At 40.9% G+C, this 23,046-nt stretch overlaps 2 protein-coding genes across 2 annotated transcripts in view; one reads left to right on the forward strand and one right to left on the reverse strand.

Moving 5' to 3' along the window:
* The window catches only part of LOC310998237 (uncharacterized protein), a 43,818-nt gene extending 37,403 nt beyond the window's left edge, over nucleotides 1–6,415 (forward strand). Inside the window, exons 38-41 of the mRNA XM_083988188.1 lie at nucleotides 543–1,079; nucleotides 2,597–2,794; nucleotides 3,551–3,657; nucleotides 4,665–6,415. Coding sequence (XP_083844314.1) covers nucleotides 543–1,079; nucleotides 2,597–2,794; nucleotides 3,551–3,657; nucleotides 4,665–4,875 — 1,053 coding nt within the window. The 3' untranslated portion in view covers nucleotides 4,876–6,415. The remainder of the gene's footprint in view (nucleotides 1–542; nucleotides 1,080–2,596; nucleotides 2,795–3,550; nucleotides 3,658–4,664) is intronic.
* Nucleotides 6,416–7,181: 766 nt separating this feature from the next.
* LOC310998896 (tubulin alpha-1C chain-like) lies at nucleotides 7,182–15,423 on the reverse strand. The gene is made up of 4 exons (XM_083989148.1): nucleotides 15,326–15,423; nucleotides 10,476–10,698; nucleotides 9,323–9,471; nucleotides 7,182–8,435 (listed from the first exon to the last, which is right to left on the reverse strand). Exons 1-4 carry the CDS (start codon nucleotides 15,326–15,328, stop codon nucleotides 7,461–7,463), a joined length of 1,350 nt encoding a protein of 449 aa, XP_083845274.1. The 5' UTR covers nucleotides 15,329–15,423; the 3' UTR covers nucleotides 7,182–7,460.
* Between the last annotated feature and the right edge of the window lie 7,623 nt (nucleotides 15,424–23,046).

The raw sequence follows: 23,046 nt of genomic DNA on the forward strand, positions 1-23,046 counted from the left end.
GGGATGTCACGATTATAGATTTTCTTTGTACGATTATTGTCAGAGAAATAATCACGGTATTACGATTATCAAGATTATTACGCATTAAATAATTTCACAACATATGAATGTGTAAAATACAGTCAAAATACACTAAATATTTTAAGTATCTACTATTCATATGTAACCAATTATTAATCCTCCAGGGGAAGTGTTTTAAATATTCAAATCATTAATTGTCATCTATACCAAATGTTTAAGTATATTTTAATTCAAATGAGACGCTAACATTTAAATTTCCACCATGTTACGTTAGGTAAATGGACCAGTATTTCTTACATTTACCTTAACTTTTGTGCACATCTGCCTCTGTGTTAACAAAATAATCTTTTTTGGAAAGTGACAGTATTTAAGAATCTTTACGATTAATTAATTGTGGCGTTTAATACCGCGATTAATTGTGAAAACAAGTAATTCGTGACATCCCTAGTCTTTTATCTTCCGCACAACTCCGTTACCTCTTCTTGTTTAATGCATACCATGGCCTGTTATATTATCTCCAGGGTAACGAGGTTGCAGCCGTGGAGCCGCCACCGGTCGTTCCCTTGAATCCAGACCACCACCACCACCACCAACCCCACCCGCACCAACCGCACCACCCTGAATCTCCAGTGGCACCGGTCACTCAGGCACAGCCAGACAGGCATCACCACGAAGAGCCCCAGCACCTGCCCCACCCCGATCCTAGACAGCCAACGCACCCGGACCCCAGAAACCCAACGCACCCAGACCCGAGATACCCAACACATCCAGACCCGAGATACCCAACGCACCCAGACCCGAGATACCCAACGCACCCAGACCCAAGATACCCAACGCACCCCGATCCCAGATATCAGCCCGACCCGCGGTACCCGTCACCCACCGATCCGAGGTTCCCGAGTTACAAACATCGCCAGTACCTGCCGGACGGGAGGTACTCTGTCCACACTCAGGAGCGTCCGCCGCACCCGGACAACCGCTACCCGGTCACCCCGCAGCGAAGACCGCCTCCTTCCTTACCCGAGACCCCGGTCCACCACCACACGTCAGGTCCAGGGGTACGAGTCCAGTCCATACACTAGTCAAAATAAATAAAATAATCTTATAAAATATAAGATGGCAGATTTTTCTACTTATTTCAAGTGAAAATTTGTTTGAAACAAGTGAAAATGATCTCAAAACAAGTTAATCTTTAGGTGATGAGTCTTATTTTAAGTGAAAAGAGATTAGTTTTGATTTAGTTTAGATTTTTTTTTTTTTTTTTTTTTTTTCATGTGACAATCTGATGTTTGTTAAGTCTATAAAACCAATGATTGGACAAACATTACTATTTCTGTGTGCACATTTTTGTAATTAGTCATGGTTATCATAGATTAGCCGGGCTAACGGTTAGCTACCTGTTTAACTTTAATAACTCAGTGACTCAATAAACGGTCCATGAAAAAATATTTTCTCCAGCGGATATCTGAGTTCCAACATGACTGAGCTAACTGGAGTAGTTTCATGTCGTGTCCCACAACGGGAGGGTCTTAACAGCTGACGTCCTGGTGTTAGCTTAGCTACGGCCGTAGCTTAGCTACCGCCGTTAGCTTAGCTGCCGCCGTTAGCTTAGCTACTGCCATTAGCTTAGCTACCGCTGTTAGCTTAGCTACTGCCGTCAGTTTAGCTACCGCCGTTAGCTTAGCTACCACCGTCAGTTTAGCTACCGCCGTCAGCTTAGCTACTGCCGTCAGTTTAGCTACCGCCGTTAGCTTAGCTACCGCTGTTAGCTTAGCTACTGCCGTCAGTTTAGCTACCGCCGTTAGCTTAGCTACCGCCGTCAGCTTAGCTACCGCCGTCAGCTTAGCTACCGCCGTCAGTTTAGCTACCGCCGTTAGCTTAGCTACCGCCGTTAGTTTGCTACTGCCATTAGCTACGGCCGTTAGCTGTCCCTGTCAGCTGAGCCACTGATGCTTTCTAGACACTGTGATTCCCCCAAAACTGAATAATACAACACATAGCAACACAAAACACACACACACAGAAATAGTAATGTTTCTTCAATCATTTCACATTTGTCTAAACCAGGGGTGTCAAATGTGCGGCCCACGGGCCAAAACCGGCCCGGCAGAGGGTCCAATCCGGCCCTCAGGATGAATTTGCCAAGTGTAAAAATTACATAGAAGACAGAAGAGGTATACTTTTGTTGAAATTGCACATATTTTTTTAGCAAGAAATTTTAGGTTGTTCATAATATGTTTTGTAAAAGGTAGTAAAACAAAGGGAAAAATTCAAAGTTCTTTTTATTTATAGATTATGCTGGTCCGGCCCACTTGAGATCAAATTGCGCTGTATGTGGCCCCTGAACTAAAATGAGTTTGACACCCCTGGTCTAAACGGTGATAGGGCGTGAAAAATATGATATAGTATATAGCTAAACTCTCGTTCGTTACTATTGATCTCATTCAAATTACATGCTGGTTTTCTACCCAGAAGTAGAATGTAAACAACAAGGCGATTCGGTCGATACATCTAAAGCTGCACCTGGTTTGATCACAGATGTGTGTATTGATACAGAGTGTGGGTGTTTCCGCAGCTCCACCTGATCGCCCTGAACTCGCCTCAGACCGGGTCCATGAGGGGCATCCGCGGCGCCGACTTCCTGTGCTTCACCCAGGCTCAGGCCATCGGGATGAAGGGAACCTTCCGGGCCTTCCTGTCGGCCCGGCTGCAGGACCTGCACAGCATCGTCCGCAGGAGCGACAGGGACCGCCTGCCCATCGTCAACCTGAAGGTCAGTAATATTTTAACACCCAGTAGGACAATTCATTTTACAAGTGGTCTTAGTAGCCAATATGTTGTTTATATACGTAGCTGGGATTATACATTGACATTATCCCACAAAAACTGATTCCTGAGTTAAAATATTCTTACTGTGTTGTTTAGGAATAAATATTAACATGTTTTCTTTGCATTATTATTATTCAAGGTCTGAAAAGACTTGATATATTTTGTTATTTTGACCAGTTGTCATTTTCAGCCAATAAAAGCTCTAAATGACAATATTTTTATTTCAATTTTGGGAGAAATGTTGTCGGTAGTTGATATATATATATATATATATAATAAAAAAATCTAAATTTTAAATAATCAAAGTACTTAAGGAAAAAACAAGACAGTGAAGAGGACAAAGATGCACAATACAAGACAAGCAAATATATCAAAAATATCAAAAATCAAACTAATCATGGGTTATGAATTTCCTTTGCATAAATACACTTAAAGCAGAAGTAAGCGATCCGGTCGTTTTGGCTAACTTCTTGCCACAACTTCCATTAATGGTAACCATCTTCCTAGAAACGCTTCCTTCTGTAATCTCAACAATGTTTTTCCATTGTGTAAATATTTCTTAGAGTTGTTACCCATTCAGTATAGTATATATATATAGGTGAGGGATCCTGTTTAAGCCATCTTAATGTAATTGCTGTCTTTGCTGCTATTAGTAGCCACCAGATGTTCTAAGCTGCTTGTGTTGTCCCGTCTCTCTCAGGATGAGGTCCTGTTCGACAGCTGGGACGCCATCTTCACCGACGGCAGAATGAAGGATGTGCCGATCTACTCCTTCGATGGCAAGAACGTCCTCACTGACAGCACATGGTGAGCACAGTATATAACTGGAAATAGCAAAGGATTGTGGGAAAATATTCGGTCATATCATATGTAATTATTCTGTACTGTAAACCCATTTACAGTTAAATGTAAATGAAGCTAAACTAATTGAAAAAAACACTTACACTGCAATACTTTGAACAACAGTACTAATACTGCAAATAAAAATACAGCAAAAATACAGTAATACTGTAACTGAGAACCAGTCCTTATATTGTAAATGAATACAGTAAAAATACTGAAATGACTGAAAAGCACAGAACATATTATCAAGAATATGAGATAAAACCAAGTGCATGACACAACATCACAACAGTAGCATACTAATCTAAAAATACAGAGCACATGATCAACGAGAGGAGATTGAGCAAACATGTGGGCATTGTTGTTTTGCTTTTAGCCATGCTTTTAGTCTCTTTTACTCTCTGTTAAAATAGTTTGTGTCAGTTTCCAGTTTCAGGTGAGTGGGTAAAGTGTTCCATAGGTTAACCCCTTTTATTGAGAAGGCAGACTGTCCAAATGATGTTGTACACTTGGGAACAATGCAGCCGCCATTGTAGGAGGCTCGTGTGTTTACTTGGCTTTTTATCAGTGCAGAAAACAGGGTTGATACACAGTTATGAAGACATTTAAAAACCAGTCTGATGTTACAGTAAATGATAAAGTTTTCAAATGCCAGAAGGTTGTGTTTTCTCAGGATGCCACAATGGTGCCATCTCATTGGTTTTTGATCTATACGTTTTATTGCTTGCTTATTGCTATATTACTTGACTAATAATTTAAAAAAATCCAGTTTTTCTGAGTAATTTATTTTTTTGTTTGTTTTTTTGAATCATTAGCATAATTATTTTCTGTTTTTCAGGGTAATTTCTTTCTGACTTGGAAGAAAAAAAGTTTTCCAGTATCCTCCTATAACACTCTAGGGTTGACATTTGAGTTCCCTAGTATTTCTATGAGTGCCCTACGTTAATAAAATGTTTTTCATTTCGTCCCAGGCCGGAGAAGTCGATGTGGCACGGGTCGACCAGCACGGGTCATCAGCAGGTGGACGGCTTCTGCGAGACGTGGCGTGTGGGCGACCAGGCGCTGAGCGGCATGGCGTCGGCGCTGCAGAGCGGCAGCCTGCTCCAGCAGACCTCCAGCAGCTGCTCCAGCGCCTACGTGGTGCTGTGCATAGAGAACAGCATCGGCCACTCTAAGAGATAGACACACACACACATACACACACATTTACACATATAAACACACACAACACTGGACAAAGGGAAATCCAGAAGTGTCCACACACACGCTCTTATCTGTCTTTGCACTGTACCTGGTGCGTTGTAAATAAGTTTTTTCTCTAATTAATAATTAGTTTATGTTGTTTAGCCCCTCTTATATGGTGCTATAGAGGATTATCCCACATGTTGAACCTAAGTTGAGCTCAGGTGACCTACAGTAACACACACTCTGGCAGCCTCAACAGCTGACTGTGTTTCCAAAGGTGCAGCTTTTGTTTGTGACGTGTCAGATATTCTGTTGATATGAATATTGAAATTAGCTCGGTGCTAGAAAAGCCATGTTTTTTTTATTATCTCTGATTCCTGCTTTGACCCCAGAAGAGAGGAGGAGGTGAGTCGACAGTGTCCTGATCAATCTGGAGTTTAGAGGGACTATTTGTTTGGGAGGAAGTCGTTTTACAGATGGTTATGTATCATCATTACAATCAAATCAGTTTATCTAATAATTAAACACTGCCAACCTTTTTAAAAAGGCCTAACACGACTTATTCACAGTGGCCCTGAGTGATCCATACGCTGCAGCTTAAGAAAACACACATATTCGTCATTTTGACAGCCGGGTTCATCACTTCATAGTGTCCCCCTGGAAACGCTTTTGTTATGTTGTGAGTATATGCAGTGTAGATTTGTCTGTTTACATCTGTTTTCTAGCGTTGCAGTGCGTTCAGCTCTCAGGGCCGTCAGTGTTTTATTATCATTTACATTTCTCTCAGCTGGTTTCTACATGATACGAGAAGCGGAAGAGTCTTCTTGGTGTTTTAAAGGTTGCAAGGTTTTTTTTTTTAAAGAATGTATGAGTAAAAAATAATGGTAATATCCGAGAGAGGGGTCATAACTGCCATGTGGAGCAAGAACATACTGACTTTTCATGTTTCTTGCCTGCGTTTAAGCAATAACTGCATCATTAGAATATAAAAAAAGCCAAATTCAGCTTAATCAGTGTTAAAAAATCATTTTAACAACATTAACTCTGCCTTAAATATGACATTTACTTTGATATACAGTATTTTCTGGACTGATTGAAACTCAGATGACTGTACATCTGTTAATCTCTTCCAACGGTGCAGTCATCGACACTTTTCAGCGTCCAACAGTAAAAGAAACATTGTGTAGGAAATGTACGTAGTCGTTTTTAACTTCTCTCTGTAACCCGCAGCACTTGAGTCATAACCTTCTCATTTGACTTACATGGGAAGATATTTTCAGATCGTATTTTAAGCAATAACAAAGGGATATTTATTTTTTATAAACTGTTTTTTCTAGTTCAACTACAGCATGTGATGTGAATGCTCTCGCGGACGATTATTACATTTCCAAATGGGTCCAGAAAATGTGCAAAATAAACACAAAGATGTCGAATACATGATGTTGTGATCCTGAAAAAAAAAAAAAAAACAGGGACCAGTTAATGCACATAATAAGCAAATAAATGAATTAATGTACATATATCTGGAAAGGATTCAGCCATAAATGTTTATGCACTGTAGCTTGTTTTCAATTGAAAGCAGTGCAGTAGATGCACTGCAGCTATAGCTTACTGGCATTTCAGTTTCTGGAGGCCGGAAAGGTTATTTCATGTACTAACAGAGCCATAACTGATGTGTATTAACCCCTGCAGATTGTAATCTGTCTCCTTTTTGTTATGTGAGCAACATTTCTGAAATGCCGCACCTCATTGAATAAATCTGTGTGGAAAATGTGAGTTATGTTCTCAGCTGATGTTTATAGAGAAACACACCGGTGTCGGATTTGAGCTGACGGTTGAAAAGCTGCTGCACTGTGAAGATTTTCTGCTTTTCCATTCAGTTTACATCACTGTTAATTAAATATAAAAGGGTTTTGGACGCCACTTTTGCACTTTAACTATTTCCTAAATAGCCTTAGTCACACACTAAAAGATGTTGGGTTATCTCTGTCACCCAATTTCTGAGTTATTGGTTATAGGCTATGAATTTAATTATTTTTTAGTGAGTAACCCATTCATTGGGTTAAGGGTGTAAAAATAACTAAATGTTGTAGTTAGCATAACCCAACTCTTGGGTTGAACATTCAACCCAAAAGTTGGGTCAAAAAGAATAACCCAACCTGCTGGGTTAAAATAACCCAAAAAAGGGGTTTGTCCTTATTTGAACCAGCAGTTGGGTTATAATTTGGTTATTTTTTAACCCAACTGGTTTTAGTGTGCAAGTAATCTTGAGGAAAAGGTACCGAACAAGAAAGCAGAGGTACTGTAGGTGTAAACAGCTTTATTTAGAAAAGAAGGTAAAGGTACATTCTCTCTCACAGGAGAGTGATTTTCAATAAAACCAAACACCATGGGATTGAGCTTGGACAAACTGCTGCTTGGCAGTGACATTAGTGTTTATTAGTGGTCTACAAACCAGTTGTTAAACTGCACATTAACACCTCTGACAGTCGGACATGAAACCCATTTCTTGACGAGATAAAACCTTTGTCGAGCCTAGAGAGCTCTACCCTTCCTCCAATCCAATCCGGCTCTTATTGGCTCTAATACTCCTCGCCCTCCTCGTCTTCCTCGAACGAATCAATGCCGACCTCTTCGTAGTCCTTCTCCAGGGCGGCCATGTCCTCTCTGGCCTCAGAGAACTCCCCCTCCTCCATGCCCTCTCCGACGTACCAGTGGACGAAGGCCCTCTTGGCGTACATCAGGTCGAACTTGTGGTCGAGGCGCGCCCAGGCCTCGGCGATGGCGGTGGTGTTGCTGAGCATGCACACGGCCCTCTGCACCTTGGCCAGATCTCCTCCAGGAACCACGGTGGGGGGCTGGTAGTTGATGCCCACCTTGAAGCCGGTGGGGCACCAGTCCACGAACTGGATGCTGCGCTTGGTCTTGATGTTGCCGATGGCCACGTTGACGTCCTTGGGCACCACGTCGCCGCGGTACAGCAGGCAGCAGGCCATGTATTTACCGTGACGGGGGTCGCACTTCACCATCTGGTTGGCCGGCTCGAAGCAGGAGTTGGTGATCTCGGCCACGGTGAGCTGCTCGTGGTACGCCTTCTCCGCCGAGATGACGGGGGCGTAGGTGGCCAGGGGGAAGTGGATGCGGGGGTAGGGCACCAGGTTGGTCTGGAACTCCGTCAGGTCCACGTTGAGGGCGCCGTCGAAGCGCAGCGAGGCGGTGATGGAGGACACGATCTGGCTAATGAGGCGGTTCAAGTTGGTGTAAGACGGACGCTCGATGTCCAGATTCCTGCGGCAGATGTCGTAGATGGCCTCGTTGTCGACCATGAAGGCGCAGTCCGAGTGCTCCAGGGTGGTGTGGGTGGTCAGGATGGAGTTGTAGGGCTCCACCACGGCCGTGGACACCTGGGGGGCGGGGTAGATGGCAAACTCCAGCTTGGACTTCTTCCCAAAGTCCACCGAGAGGCGCTCCATCAGCAGGGAGGTGAAGCCTGAGCCGGTTCCTCCACCAAAGGAGTGGAAGACCAGGAAGCCTTGGAGGCCTGTGCACTGGTCCGACTGCGAGATGAGAAGAATTTAGAGATTTAATAACACTGAACTAATCAATAACTGGTTGTTTTAAAGGGTTTTTTGTGTCTTGCGTCACTCCCGAGTCTATGACAAGCAGATAGACACCATCCTTTTGACTGTGCGTGCAATAACAAGGGAGATACGGTAAGAGCTGGTGCACCGCTAATTAGCTTAGCTCAAACACTGGAAGTGTATAGGTAGTGTTAGCCTGCCTCCTCCTAAAGTCATCAGAGACTCTTCAGCAACTCTAAACGGACCGATCTTCATCTCAGAGCTGACAAAACTCTCCGGTAAGGCATCTTGAGCGGTCAAATGCCGCTAACGGAACGAGATCGGTCAAAACGGAGGGTTCAAGCAAAGACGCTTTATTTTGGTTCAAGCTAGCTACATCGAGGGTAGGTTAGCTTCCTATTTCAAAGTAAAAGCACTTCTGTATGTAAAGGGCAACGGGTGTTTTATTTTGTGAAAGTAACCGGAAGTGCGTTGGTCACAACGGCTAGCTTGAGTAGCGCCGAATTCGTCCGAACAAAATTGTAAACAGCTGGTATTTAGACAAATTAACGACACACTGCTGATCTAAACAGCTACTTTCTCACCTACACATGTTTGAAATGTCGATAAAGTGATATATTTACAGAGTTTAGAGCTTCTGACTGCTGATTTCGGCTTGGGTAGGAGGCAGGCTAACACTACCCATACACTTCCAGCATTTGAGCTAAGCTAATTAGCAGTGCACCAGCTCTGCCCGTATCTCCCTTGTTACTGCACGCACAGTCGAAAGGATGGTGTCTATCTGCTGGTCATGGACTCGGGAGAGAGGCAAAAAAAATGATGGCGTATCCCTTTAAAAACTTTAGCCTAGTTTGTCTTCTTACCAATTTGCGGATTCTGTCCAGAACTGAGTCGATGTGCTCTTTTCCAACGGTGTAGTGACCGCGGGCGTAGTTGTTGGCGGCGTCCTCCTTCCCTGAGATCAGCTGCTCGGGGTGGAAAAGCTGTCGGTATGTTCCTGTGCGAACCTCATCTGAAAAGACAAGAGGAGATGTTTAAACATTGTGAGAGGAACCAGATGAAATACTCTGGAGACTTTTATTGGACAGTTTGTTTTTGAGTCAAATAGCAGTGCAAAGTCCAGGAGAGGAAAACAACTATAAGTAGGTCATATAAAATAAAATAAAATAAGTAACTTAGGTTACAAAGTTCTCCACTGTCTTGGTTCATCCAGGTAATGATCAGACAGATGAAACTTTATAGTTTTATAGGCTATGTCTGTAAATTCTCATTTGTCCAGGTCAGGTGATTAAATCAAGTCAACTGGACTCTCCTGCTTCTTAGTTTAGTTTAGTTTAATAAGTTTATTTGTATCAGGGACAATGTACAAAATAACATTAGTCTCGAAATGAGAAGAGATGCCTTGTACCGGATTTAGCTTACTAGCTACTTTCCATCCGTAGTCCCCGGGCAGGTGAATAAGAACAATAGAAAGGTAAGAATTATCAATTTACATAGCGCACTGCAAAAACTCAAATATCTTACCAAGAATATTTGTCTTATTTCTAGTGAAAATGTAATTTCTAGTCAAAACAAATCTCATTATACTTAAAATAAGACTCATCACCTAAAAATTAACTTGTTTTTAGATCATTTTCACTTGTTTCAAACAATTTTTCACTTGAAATAAGTAGAAAAATCTGATAGTGGAGCAAGTTTTTCTTCCTTATTACGAGCACAAAAAACTTCCTTTTACTGGCAGATTTTTCTACTTATTTCAAGTGAATTAGTTGATGGTAGTGAAAATGATCTAAAAACAAGGTAATTTTTAGGTGATCAATCTTATTTTAAGTGGAAAGAGATTAGTTTTGACTAGAAATGAGACATTTTGACAAGAAATAAGACAAATATTCTTGGAAAGATTTGGAGTTTTTGCAGTGCGTTCTAAACATCCATACACATGTGCATAATACACCCTCTCACACTTACATCAGAAATAAACATACAGTTATTAAAATGTATTTATTTACTCCTCACCAATAACTGTGGGCTCCAGGTCAACAAAGATGGCCCTGGGGACGTACTTCCCCGTGCCGGTCTCGCTGAAGAAGGTGGTGAAGGAGTCGTCGTAGCCTCCGGTGGGCTTGTCGCTGGGCATGCAGCCGTCGGGCTGGATGCCGTGTTCCAGGCAGTACAGCTCCCAGCAGGTGTTGCCCATCTGGACGCCGGCCTGGCCCACATGTATGGAGATACACTCACGCTGCGGAGGGAAAAACAAACGTTTTAGATTTCAGATGCTTATTCATACACTGCAAAAACAGAATATTTTTCTTATTTCTTGTCAAAATGTCTAATTTCTAGTCAAAACTAATCTCTTTCCACTTAGATTACAACTCACCACCTAAAAATTAACTTGTTTTTAGATCATTTTCACTTGTTTCAAACAAATTTTCACTTGAAATAAGTACAAAAAATCTGCCAGTGAAAGCAAGTTGTTTTGTGTTTGTAATAAGAAAGGAAAACTTGCTCCACTATCAGATTATTTTTGAGTGAAAATCTGCTTGAAAGAAGTAAAAAGTGTCTAAAAACAAACTACTTTTCAATGTGATGAGTCTTATTTTAAGTAGAATGAGATTGTTTTGACTAGAAGTGAGATACATATATTCTTGGTAAGATTTTGAGTTTTTGCAGTGTAAACCTGATGATTATTCCCATTTCCAGTCACTGCATGAACCACAATCAGGTCAAACCATTTAGGTTTTATAATGAACCATTTAGGTTAGGCACATCTGCTTTCTCAACATGTCATGACGTGCTGAACATGACAGTTAGAACAGGGTGGAGTCGACATGTTTTGCATGACAGCTTCTTTTCTCTGCAGGTTTCCACTGTTACGCAAAACTGTGATACAGCATGTTGTAATGCCCCTTTTAAGGGATGTGACACAATTCAAATCAGCCGATCTAAATAACCCAGCACAGCAGTTGGTCATTAGCACGGTCTTGTCACTGCTGCATCTGCGAGGGGCCAAAGTGCTCCCACGCCCTGCTCAAGTATTTCTAGGTCAGTGGTAAATGATGTGGGTGGTGGTGGAGGGTGAAGGAGTGCACCCTGTTTGGTCTCATTACTTTAGAAGAAGCTATGTGCCTTAGGTGGATGCAACGTGTCTGTTCTGATTGTAAAAAAAAAAAAAAAAAGGGCAAAGTTAAAGGGATAGTTCACCCAAAATTCAAATTGCACTCATTATCTCCTCCCCCTCATTTGGACTAAGGGCTGAGAGAAGTTTCAGAGTCCTCCGTGGCTTCTCTGAGTTACAGGGGGTCTCGGCGTAGCAGTACATGTCCATATAACGGTTGCAAATGGATACCAACTGTCTTTGTAACAAAAAGACACACCAAAAAACATCCAAATACCTCCAAATTTGACGAACCGGGAAGAGGAGCTTCGAGAAGCTTCTGCTACAAAACAAGCTTGAAATATAGACTTATATAATTTTTTCCGGGACAATTTCGCATTTCGGGGCTTCAATACAAGACGGACATTACATACGAGCAGCATGGAGGTATTTGGATGTTTTTTGTTGTGTCTTTTTGTTACGAAGACAGTTGGTATCCATTTGCAACCGTTATATGGACATGCAGTGCTACGCCGAGACCCCCTGTAACTCAGAGAAGCCACGGAGGACTCTGAAACTTCTCCCAGCCCTTAGTCCACAATACATGAGGGTGAGTAGATAATGAGTGAAATTTCAATTTCAATAGTGAACTATCCCTTTAAAGGCTGCTGCAGTGAGTCTGTCAACAAAAGGCCCAGCTGTCACTGGAAACACGAGAACACAAACACGTCAGGTATTGCCTCATAAAATACCATCATTCGTGCCCCCCCCCCTCCTTTACCACGTTTTGGAGATAATTCCCTATTAGCAAACTTAAAGGGGAACCGGCCCGCCTTATTTTTGGTTGTGGAATTTGTGCGATGGAAAGCCCGCGATAAGCCGGTGGGGGCCTAAAAACATCTTGCCGGTTGTGTTTTTCCAGTGTGACGTCCAAACTAAACCGCCGGCACAACACAAACAACCAGATTCCGCCAACGCACGGCAGCAGAACAAGTCCTCTGACAACACGTTAACAGATCACTGCACAGACCTTTTTTTTGTGTGTGCACACTAAAAACAGTTGGGTTAAAAAATAACCCAATTACAACCCAACTGCTGGTTCAATAAAAGGACAAACCCCTTTTTTGGGTTATTTTAACCCAACAGGTTGGGTTATTCTTTTTGACCCAATTTTTGGTTTGAATATTCATAATGTTGTAGTTAGCATTAGATTAAGGGTGTAAAAATAACTCAGTGTTGTCAACATTGAGTTATTTTTACACCTTTAACCCAATGAATGGGTTACTCACTGAAAAATAACCCAATTACTTGAACAACCCAGGAATTGGGTTAAATTCATAGCCTATAACCCTGAAAATGTGTTATACTCTGGAAAAATAACCCCAAAATGTAACCCAACACCAATAACTCAGAAATTGGGTTACAGAGATAACCCATGATTTTTTAGTGTGTGTGTTTTTTTTCCATGGGGGGCTGCGAGGAACTTGTTGATACAGCTGAGAGACCTGTTTTATTTCAAGATGCTCGTTACGGTTGTTTTTGAGGGGGGTTGTTTTGACCATTGACCTCCCTTGAGGAACCTTGTGCTCAGGACAGAGGACAGGGACGGGGACGGGGGGACGGACAGGGGGGGAGGGGTGTCGTGTCACACTGAGTTGCCAAGTATGGCGATGGCACCCAGCTCAGCAGACTGCTATTTTGAGTGAGGCATCAATCACACACACACATAGCTCTAACCCACTAACCTGTTTTAAACTCTGCAGCTTATATCATGGACACAATATTGCCAACACTTTCTTCACTGCAAAAACTCAAATATCTTACTTGTTTTGGACTAGAAATGACATTTTTGACATAGAAATAAGACAAATATTCTTGATTTGTCTTATTTCTATGTCAAAAATGTCATTTCTAGTCAAAACAAGTCTCATTCTACTTAAAATAAGACTCATCACATTAAAAAGTAGCTTGTTTTTAGACACTTTTCGCTTGAAATAAGTAGAACAATCTGATTGTGGAGCAAGTTTTTCTTCCTTAGCATAAAAAACATGCTTTCACTGGCAGATTGTTCTACTTATTTCAAGTTAAAATTGTCTAAAAACAAGCTAATTTTGAGGTGATGAGTCTTATTTTAAGTGGAAAGAGAATAGTTGAGTTTTTGCAGTGTTGTCTAGTGTGTGCAAAATGCAACATGCAACTTGCAGAATGCTGTGACGCAGTATCACAAAAGCTGTTCCTTTTTCCGGTTGTGTGAGTCATACGGTTTTGACATTTGCTCGACAGGATGTGAGAGAAGCGGGAGTGGTGCTGCTGGCCTGTTTTTCTCCGTGAATGTTGCGACACACCACACCACACGGCCTCATCATGTTTACAGGACAAACAAGCCTGTGAAATTTACACTTCCAGGCCAGAGAAGGAGGACGAACGAGGAAGTTTGTGTCCACACTGGGGGGTAATTATCTGCTTCCTGTATCTTGTCCTAACCATGATTACGTCACGTTTGACGTCCAGGTGCCGCCATGTGAGAGCAAACATAAGAGGAGCATTGTACCGCGAAGGGGTTGAGGGGGGGTCGGGGGAAATAATTTTAAAGTATTTGAGAATTTGGAATCAAACCCAGGAATGTTTGTTTTTCCAAGCCGACCGAGGTGCCGCAGGGGGAGCTCCCGCCAAAACCATAAAACCAAATTGTAATGTGAATAAAACAAACCCAAGAATCCTATATGCTGATTATCTCCAGCTAAAACCCACAGTGACAGCGCTTTAAAAAGGTGGTTTATGGACTCCCAACTGGCAACTTCCTTTGCTTTTATGTTGCAAATGGCCCTGCATGCAGGAAGACTCGCAAGAATTACAACCGGTTGGGAAATGGCCTTTCAGTTCAGTTAACCGCTCTCACTCACTTCTGGTTTTTTTTTTCTCTCTTTGCTTTCCAAACGATCTGCAAACATTACGACACACTGTGCTGTTTGCAGTCAAGTCAAAAGAGAAAAGTCCGCGTCCTGGAATGGACTTAAGACTCTCGAGATCTTATGAGCTTGTAAAAATGTTGATCCAAGACCTCGAGGATTTAACGTCATGTGCCTCACCTCATGTTTGACAACAGAAACAGTGCGCTTCTTGTATATTCTCTCTTCTCTTCTATTTTTTTCTTATTTGTTTCAAGTGCGTAGCCTGTTTCTGTGAAGTTGGTGTATTCAGAAGAGCCTCAGGTCTGCAGGAATGCAAGCAGCTTATCAGCGAGGTTGGTGAGCGGCAGAAATAGAAATGTAAAACACACAAGCGTCTGCTGCTGGAAGCCACATCAGCATTCCCAACCAGCCTGGCCGGGCGGGCAAACAAGCACAGCACACCCCTCCTGCCTGACAGACAGTCCTCTCCCAGTCCCCATATGGAAGCAGTTAACCTTTACTGCAGAGCCAGAGCAGAGCCACATGGCTGGTAGCATATTTCCACCGCCTGCCTTCATGTTCCCCCTCATTCTAAACACATAAAGCCTTTCCATGGCCTCCTTCCATGCCAAAAATGTATTTCATAAGCAGCCTGGGGCCTTTAAAGTAGAAGCATTACACAAGAGCACACACAGTTTGTGAAAAATCTATACAAAATCAGCTTATTATAAGAGTTTAAAACTGCTTCCTGTGTCACATATGACTTGCAGTTCTCAGCAGCAGGCCTACCAAAAGAAAATCTGTGCCATTTTGAAAAGTTTTAACAAAGGGATAACACCAGTATTACTTATGAATAATAGTAATTATGAGTCCACACTCACCATTCTGCTGTTTTGATTGTCCTTTTTGGAAGAGGAAGAGAAAGTTTAAGCTCGTTGGTTTTCACAGTGCACCTATAATGAGAGCCCTGTGAATAAAGTGTCATCAGCGTGAGACACACACACTTTTATAGATACTACAGGGGGGGGGAGGAGAAGAGGAGGAGCCATTAACAGCTGCAACTTCTTTTTTACTACCCCCCACCTTTTTGTTCTAGGAGTGGAAGAACACATCCTGTTTGGCCTTTTCAGAATAAAAGGGAGCACATGGAGAACCAATGAGATGATTGCTGCATAACAGTTTAGTTTCAGTGTAAGAACATTATCATATTTAATTTGTAGCTATATATTTGTATTTTTACTGTTTGCGTGCATGTATGTGTGACATTTTCTATGTGATTAAACCTTAACCCTTATTTTGGAAGTATTTTAAATTAAATTATCCACTGCTGTATTGTTGCTGCTGTATTGTAACATGTTGATTATGTCAATGCAACAGTTGTTTAATTTATGACCTTTTCATGGCAGCAGTGATTCATTTTATTTCCTGCACACCACTTGAAGTTGCAATGCAGCTTACAGACACTAGATGGCGTCCTCTGTACTTTATCTGAACCACCAACCACTCTTCTACCATTCTTTATCACATTTTTTCGGTGTATTTTCTGCTCTTGTTTGATTCTTTTTCCGTTCTGTCTTTAGATGATTTAATTTTCTTCTTTTTTTTTTTTCCAGTTTTCATTTCATTTCATTTTCGATTTATTTCATTCATGGTATGTACATTCTCACATAGTTGCACATAGCCTATACATTGTGTACACATTTTCACCATGAATGAAAAGGAGCAGGATGAAGAAAACTTATAATACCTGCCCCTCTCTGTTGTTACAAATTTCATTGGCTTACTTCAACACCAATATTATTATCTGTTTCAAAATATTAAAGATGATGAAACATAGTAATGACAAAAAAACGTACTTATCTTTACTTTTTTAAACATTTTCTTAAACTGAGACATAGGCTACTTGTACAACTTTTCAATTCCTTGCTTTGTGAATGCCATACTTTTACACCTGCAACAGAAATACACATTTGTTTTAAGCTTAACCTTGCAAATATATGTTTAAAATCAACCTTCAGTCTGTTATTCTCCTCTTCCTCCAATTTAAACAAGCTTTGTAGATGTTCTGGTAATGATCTGTTCTTTGCTTTAAACATTATTTTTAGGGTCTGTAATTCTATTATATCAGCCATTTTCAACAAACCTGCAGAAATAAAAAATCTATTTGAGGGATCTCTATTACCTGCCTTGTGGATAACTCTTACTGCTCTTTTTTCTAGCAGAAACAGAGGAGTGATGTTACTTACAAAAGTTTTCATGAGATCTGCATGTTCAGATTCCCAATATTACAATGGAAACCATGTTTACATCATATTTTTTGGTCTCTTTGTGTTAATTCTCCTTCATAACAACTGTACTTGGGGTGAATTTCTATATTTGTTTTATGTGAAATTGTGGGCGTGGACACTGAGAGGAAGCCAGATGGAGACCGGAAGTGTCTCACCTGTGTCACATCCACATCAAATCTTTGGTTGAATGTACAAAACTTTCTTGAAAGAAAAACTGGTCATCCAATACATCTACATGAAAAGGACATTTTTCTTTATTTTGATGATAACTAATTGGATAATGATTTAATTTTTTTTGTAGCCTACAACTTGTTTTATTTTTAGGAAAATTTCACATACAGAAAAGAAAATGGACTGACGGAAAACCAAACTTTGCAGTTTTTTTTGAAAGAGCTTTTTCAGTATGGCACCGACACCAAAGGACTTGAAACACCAAAAGCATTAAAAACCAATTTTATTTTGGATAAGTAGCCTATTTATTTATTTAATATGATCTTCTTTACTTCAATGTTTTTTTTTAATTTTTTTTTTATATACATATATATAGATATTTTATTTTTTTATATATACATGGTAAACATAAACTCTTTGTATATTTATATTTTTTATTTTATTTTCCCCTGGCACAACAGTATTGTTCTGTACACAAATGTTAATAAAGTTTAAAAAAAAACAAAAAAAAAACATCCACATCAAATCACCTGAAAGCGACCGTTCGTTTGTGTACATCGTGTTTCTGCCTTTTAATGCATTTTTCTTTCAAATGTCGGATACACAATATGTTTGTTTGTGCGGATAATGACACAGGACATCTATACTCCCGCATTATGAGGTGAGTGGACAGTTTTTATCCGTATGTTTGGGCTAATTAGGCGGTATTAGCATCGGCTAACCCGTATGCTAATCTGGTGCTAATTGCAGCTAGCACGTTTGTCCCCGCCCCCTCCTCTACGGGAAGTAGCAAGGTTTAAAACTGTTTTTTCAGCATGACTAATGCGTTGGAAATAGATTATATACATAAATACGAAATAAATACTACATATTGTGTATGATAGTTAGTAAAAAACTGCTAACTTATCAACCTATATCAATTAATTTGTGTGAATTTTAGCTTGTTATTCACAAATTCACCAGAATAACAAAGGGGGACTGTTAGACTGGCTATCATTCATCCTTTTATTCCCAAATTTACAATGATAATATATACAAGCACTGATCTATGTAGATTATCTTCTTATGTGGAAAAAAAATGAATGAAAAAATGTAGGCCAGGGAAGAAAAGTCCTCAACCTGTTGTTTCTTTCCCTTCACTTTTCACTTTTTCCCATTTTCTGTCCACTTTCTGTGCCACACACAGTTTCAACTGTGAACTTCACCTGTCTGTCACTCTTTACGGGAATGCACACCTGATCCAGACACCTTCAGATGCCTGAATCCATCGCACCAGGCCCTCAACTCTGAATGTAAACCGGCCTCATAATCCTCAAACACAGCCCTGAGTCCACGGGAGTCTATAGCTTCATCCCCTGAACCGCTCATTCCTCTTCAAACACTCCCCTAAGCATCTTTTCTTTTCTTTTTTTTTTAGAAAGGAGAGATAGTTTGCGATAGACGGATAATAGATCTTTTTCAAGTGCTGTGTTTCGTCCTCTGCACCTCGGGGGGCCACAGATTACTTTTCTTTTACGCCCTCTCCTCAGTGCTGAAGCTTAAAACTCTTTTCTTTCCTTCACTTCTCCAGATGTTTTGCAGCTGATGTTCACACACACTCCCATTGAAAAAAAACTGGGGCTTCGTAGTGGAATATTTATCTCTAATTTATGGACGCAACGTTATGCAGCATATTGTTCAAATTCAGCCAATCAAGTGGTGAGAGTGCATAGTAAATGAAATCACAGGTCAGCATGAATATTCATAGTAGAAGTGAAGATGAGCGTCCTATAGGATTAGAAATGTTATTTAAAACATGCATGATGATGAGTTTATGCAGTGTTTATCAGTTTGTTAATTGATTTTTAGTTTGATCATTTTGCTGTTTTTGTCTCTCAGGAAGTATGGGGATGTTTTTTTTCCTGTGAATAAATATAAGATTATGAATCTCTCATAGTTTGTGCATAACTTCATGAACACAAGAAGAGGGCGCTGTTCTAACTTTATCAAATAGAAACTGACCAGATCATCAGTGAGGAAGTTGAATCTATAAACTTAATGATTCCTGTGCATGGCCACTGGGATGGAAAACTGAAAGTGACTGAAAATAATCCTCCTACTTCCCTTTCTGACTGACAGCTGTCAATCTGGACTAAACTGGTTTCAAACTGCTGTTTCTAGACCACTTTATGTTCACATGTAAATGTAAAATAGCATAAAAACTGAATGACTTTTTCTTTCTTCTGCAACATGTACAGTACGCACACGGATGGGAATCGGTTTCCTCATGATCTGATTGGACGCTGTGAGAGCTGGACGTCTGGACAGTGGACACGCCTGCAGAGGATGATGGATCAGGTATGTAGAAGTGGTTGATGGTACTGGATGAGAAGTTTAAAACTATCTTTTACATCTGTTTCTGCAAAAAAATGCACATTGCAACATTTGTAGCTCATTTCCGCAACACATAAGGTTGCAAAATAGTGACTCATGGTCAATGTTCCCTCTAATTTTCAAAACTCCTGAGCAGAAATTCAACTCCCCTATGACCTGCTTGAGTGACTTTGAGCGACAGCTTAAGCGTACACACAGTACGTCCACATGCTGGTGCTATGGCCTCACCTCTCCAACTCCAAATATCAATACAATTGGCTATTACTATTATGATTAAAAACAGATTATTTTGACAACATTAAAGGCTGCTCCATATCTAGGTCAGTTACAGTTAATGATAACAAAATACAACAGTGTTTTGGCAAAATAGATTTTGCATTTATTGCCATATGAACAATATGAAAAAAATGACTAACATCAAGTTGGTGTCATCAACTCTTGGCACAGAAGCATTCTTGATATGAACAGTAATAATAATTGTCAAGCAAAAACTTAAATGGTAGTTGCACTACAGACCACGGTTAAGGTCATACATTTCACAATTCGAAGCCACATTAGGGAGAAATAAACAGTAAACTAGTCGGGGATATTTGAGTGTGCAACTCTTTTTGTCTTCTGGGCAAAGAGGTGGAGCAGTAAAACACCTTAGAGGGAACAGTGCTCATGGTGTAATGGTGCAGTTTTTTGGGTGCATTTTGGGTGCGAGGCTAGCGTAGCTGGGAGCGAAGGAGATGGGAATTCAGTGTTACCTGAAGAGGAGAAGAGACAGAAATTGAACCCAGCACTGCAGCGATACTGTGATGTGTCTATAATGCAGGTCACAGGTTCCTCTGGACGTTGTTGCAGGAGTCTTGTGTCGAGCAGCATACAGATGGAGAAACGAGATACTCAAATTGACCTGTGATAACCTGTTGGAATAAACAAAATTAGTAGAGGCAAGGAAACTAATATTTGATTGGTCTGAAAAACATGTACACACTCACAATCCCAGTCTCATTCAACCCCACAATCTATATCTCTTTCTCAAGTATGTTCAGTATTGATATGATTGATCCAAAGATGTTGTTTAACCCCTAAACCTGCTCAAGGTGTTGATTAAATCATCTGATTGAGCCGACGTGTAAGAAAAGTTGTTAAATCAGCTTAATTACAGCATCTCGTGGGATTTCTGTAGGTTAAAACACTGAAGTGGGATGTTTGAAGTGCTCGCCGCGCCTCCCGGGATCCCCCGCGTGTGTCCTCTCCTTTGTCTCCCAGCCGAAATAATCCAATCCACTGATTCAAGTGTTTAGTCGACTGTCCGTCCCGTCAGCGGAGAATGCTAATTTCCTTCCTTGTGGAGAGACATTCAGACTCCCCGAAGGATTTCACCCCAGAAACAACCAACTCTAATCCCTTCCAATTATTATCTGTTGTTCTGATGACAAGAAGGTTTAGAGCCAGCGTTTGTCGAGTGGACTCTTCATCGTGATGCAGCGCTAATCTGTTTTCATTCATTTGCTGAACACATGAAGCTCTGAATGGTTATTTTTGGTCATTTTGGAGCATCTTTCGAGGATATTTTCCTTATTTTTCGTGTCTTTTTGGTCATTTTGTGTCTTTTAAACTAGAAATATTCATATTTTGAACATCTTGGCTAAAAATCTAGCTTAAAAACTGTCGAATCATCTTGAGAATCTCTTTCCGAATAAATCCAGATCAATACTAGAGTCATTTGATTTCCTCTCAAACCCATAGAAACCACCACAGTGTGATTAAAATCTCTCGGTTGTTGTTTATTATGTGATTTATTAGCCACATCGTCACATCGATGGATCAATCTGATCTCACACGTCTCGCTGTCAACACATTCACTTCTAATTACAACAGCCATTGAAGCATCTGATCGGTAATCTGCAATAATCTGTAATGGATTACATGTTGAAAGTAACCGGGGGGTCCGGGCCCATAAATCTGTCTTGATGCTGTGGGTCTCTGGGCTGGCGGTGATAAGGGTTAAGCCGTATTGAAGCTGGATGGATGCAGAGATCAAAGTCAGCAGTCAGAGCCTCGGAAAAATCCCACAAATCGTCCTCAACTGATAAAATACTTGATGCTGCTGTTACGGCCGCAACCGGCAGCCCGAGGGCCCAGAGCCCCCAGGGGCCCCCCTGCCCCCCCAACCCCAAAAAACAACCTGTCCCTGGTGCAGATTCAGTCGTTGACCCCACTCAACTTTAATATTTATCTTTATCTACTGTATGTATCTAATGGTATTTATGCTGATGATTTCCTTTCCTTTTAGGGCCTCTAATCATCTCTGCACATCATAGTTTTAGTTGACGATTAGTTGCCATACAAATAATTGTGATTAATGATTTAATTTTTAATCTTTTTCTGATCATGTTTTGCGACTACATAGTATGAGCCTAAAAATATACGTCCACCTTATGAAGAAAAAGTAGAACATGTAAATAAAAACTGCATTTCTGTTTAGCATATACCTTCACATGGCTGATACAACCCATAAAATGTACATTTCCACTTGCCGAAAAGTGATTCTAGCCCCTTCCTTCTAACATAAAGTTTTTTTCTGCCTTAAAATGATTGAATTTCATTCAGAAAGATTATATCTGACAGATTATATCTCACTCAGCCCCTTTTACCCGTTGAAACGCCTTCAAATGCAGGTACACAACCCATAAAATGTACATTTCTCTACAGAAAGGAGCTGCAAACTTGTTATGAAGACTGGTATGTGAAGTTCACAGGCGAAAAGGGTCTTAAATATCATAATATTTAGTATCACAGAGTACAAAACCCATGATATTACTATAGGAATTTGAGTAGTGTTTCAGGAGAATAGCTATAGGCTGATATTATATTGTTCCTGTGCAGTTTCAGTCTTGTATCAGTTGTGACGAAGCTGAGTCTTTGCATATCGGAGTTTGCACTGTAAATGTCTGTTAGTTATTGTATTGCTCTATCTCTCTTTTTCTCTCTCTCTCTTCACCTGTCAATCACCATCATCATCAGGATAAATTGGATGTTTCTCCGATATTGTCATCGATTCGTTTCTATCTCGGCCCGACACGCTGCAGCATTGAACAGCCTCCCATTGATCTGCAGGCCTATTAAACCCTCTGTGGGAACAACATGCTATTTTATATATATATATATCTATATATCTATATATATATATATATATATGACTTTTATTTAAAGAAAAAAAACCATGAATCAATGCTTTTTGGCTGAGAGAAGAGAAAACGTGTCACCTTGCAGCAGACCAGACTGAGGCCGTGGACGAATCAGCTGGGAGGATTTCTAATGATTTAATTTCTCCCAGACTCCCCCACATGTTGGGCTGGTTGCCGGGCGGTCGGTCGGTCGTCATGGGTTATCGTAGGTTTTTATTCAGCAGCTGTATTCCTGTCCCCTGTTTGACTTTTCCCGGCGCAGGTGCTGCGTCCGTGGCCTTTATCTTTGCCGGCAGCAGCAGAAAGCGGCCCCTTTAATGCCACATCTGACCAAAGGGCTGCAGAAATGTCAGGCAGCCAACGGCCATGCAACACACACACACACACACACACACACACACACACACACACACACACACACACACACACACACACACACACACACACGTTCCCCCTTTGTCTCGAGAAATAATGTATGAAATCTTCCGCTGGTTCGCTCTGCTGGAAAATTATTTCCCCTCTAAAAAATACGGAGCATCATTGTGACCTTTGACCTTTGCACAATCATGCACCCATGCAGATTATTTTTTA

Source organism: Trachurus trachurus, assembly GCF_905171665.1.
Source record: "Trachurus trachurus genome assembly, chromosome: 2".
Taxonomy (NCBI): Eukaryota; Metazoa; Chordata; class Actinopteri; order Carangiformes; family Carangidae; genus Trachurus; species Trachurus trachurus.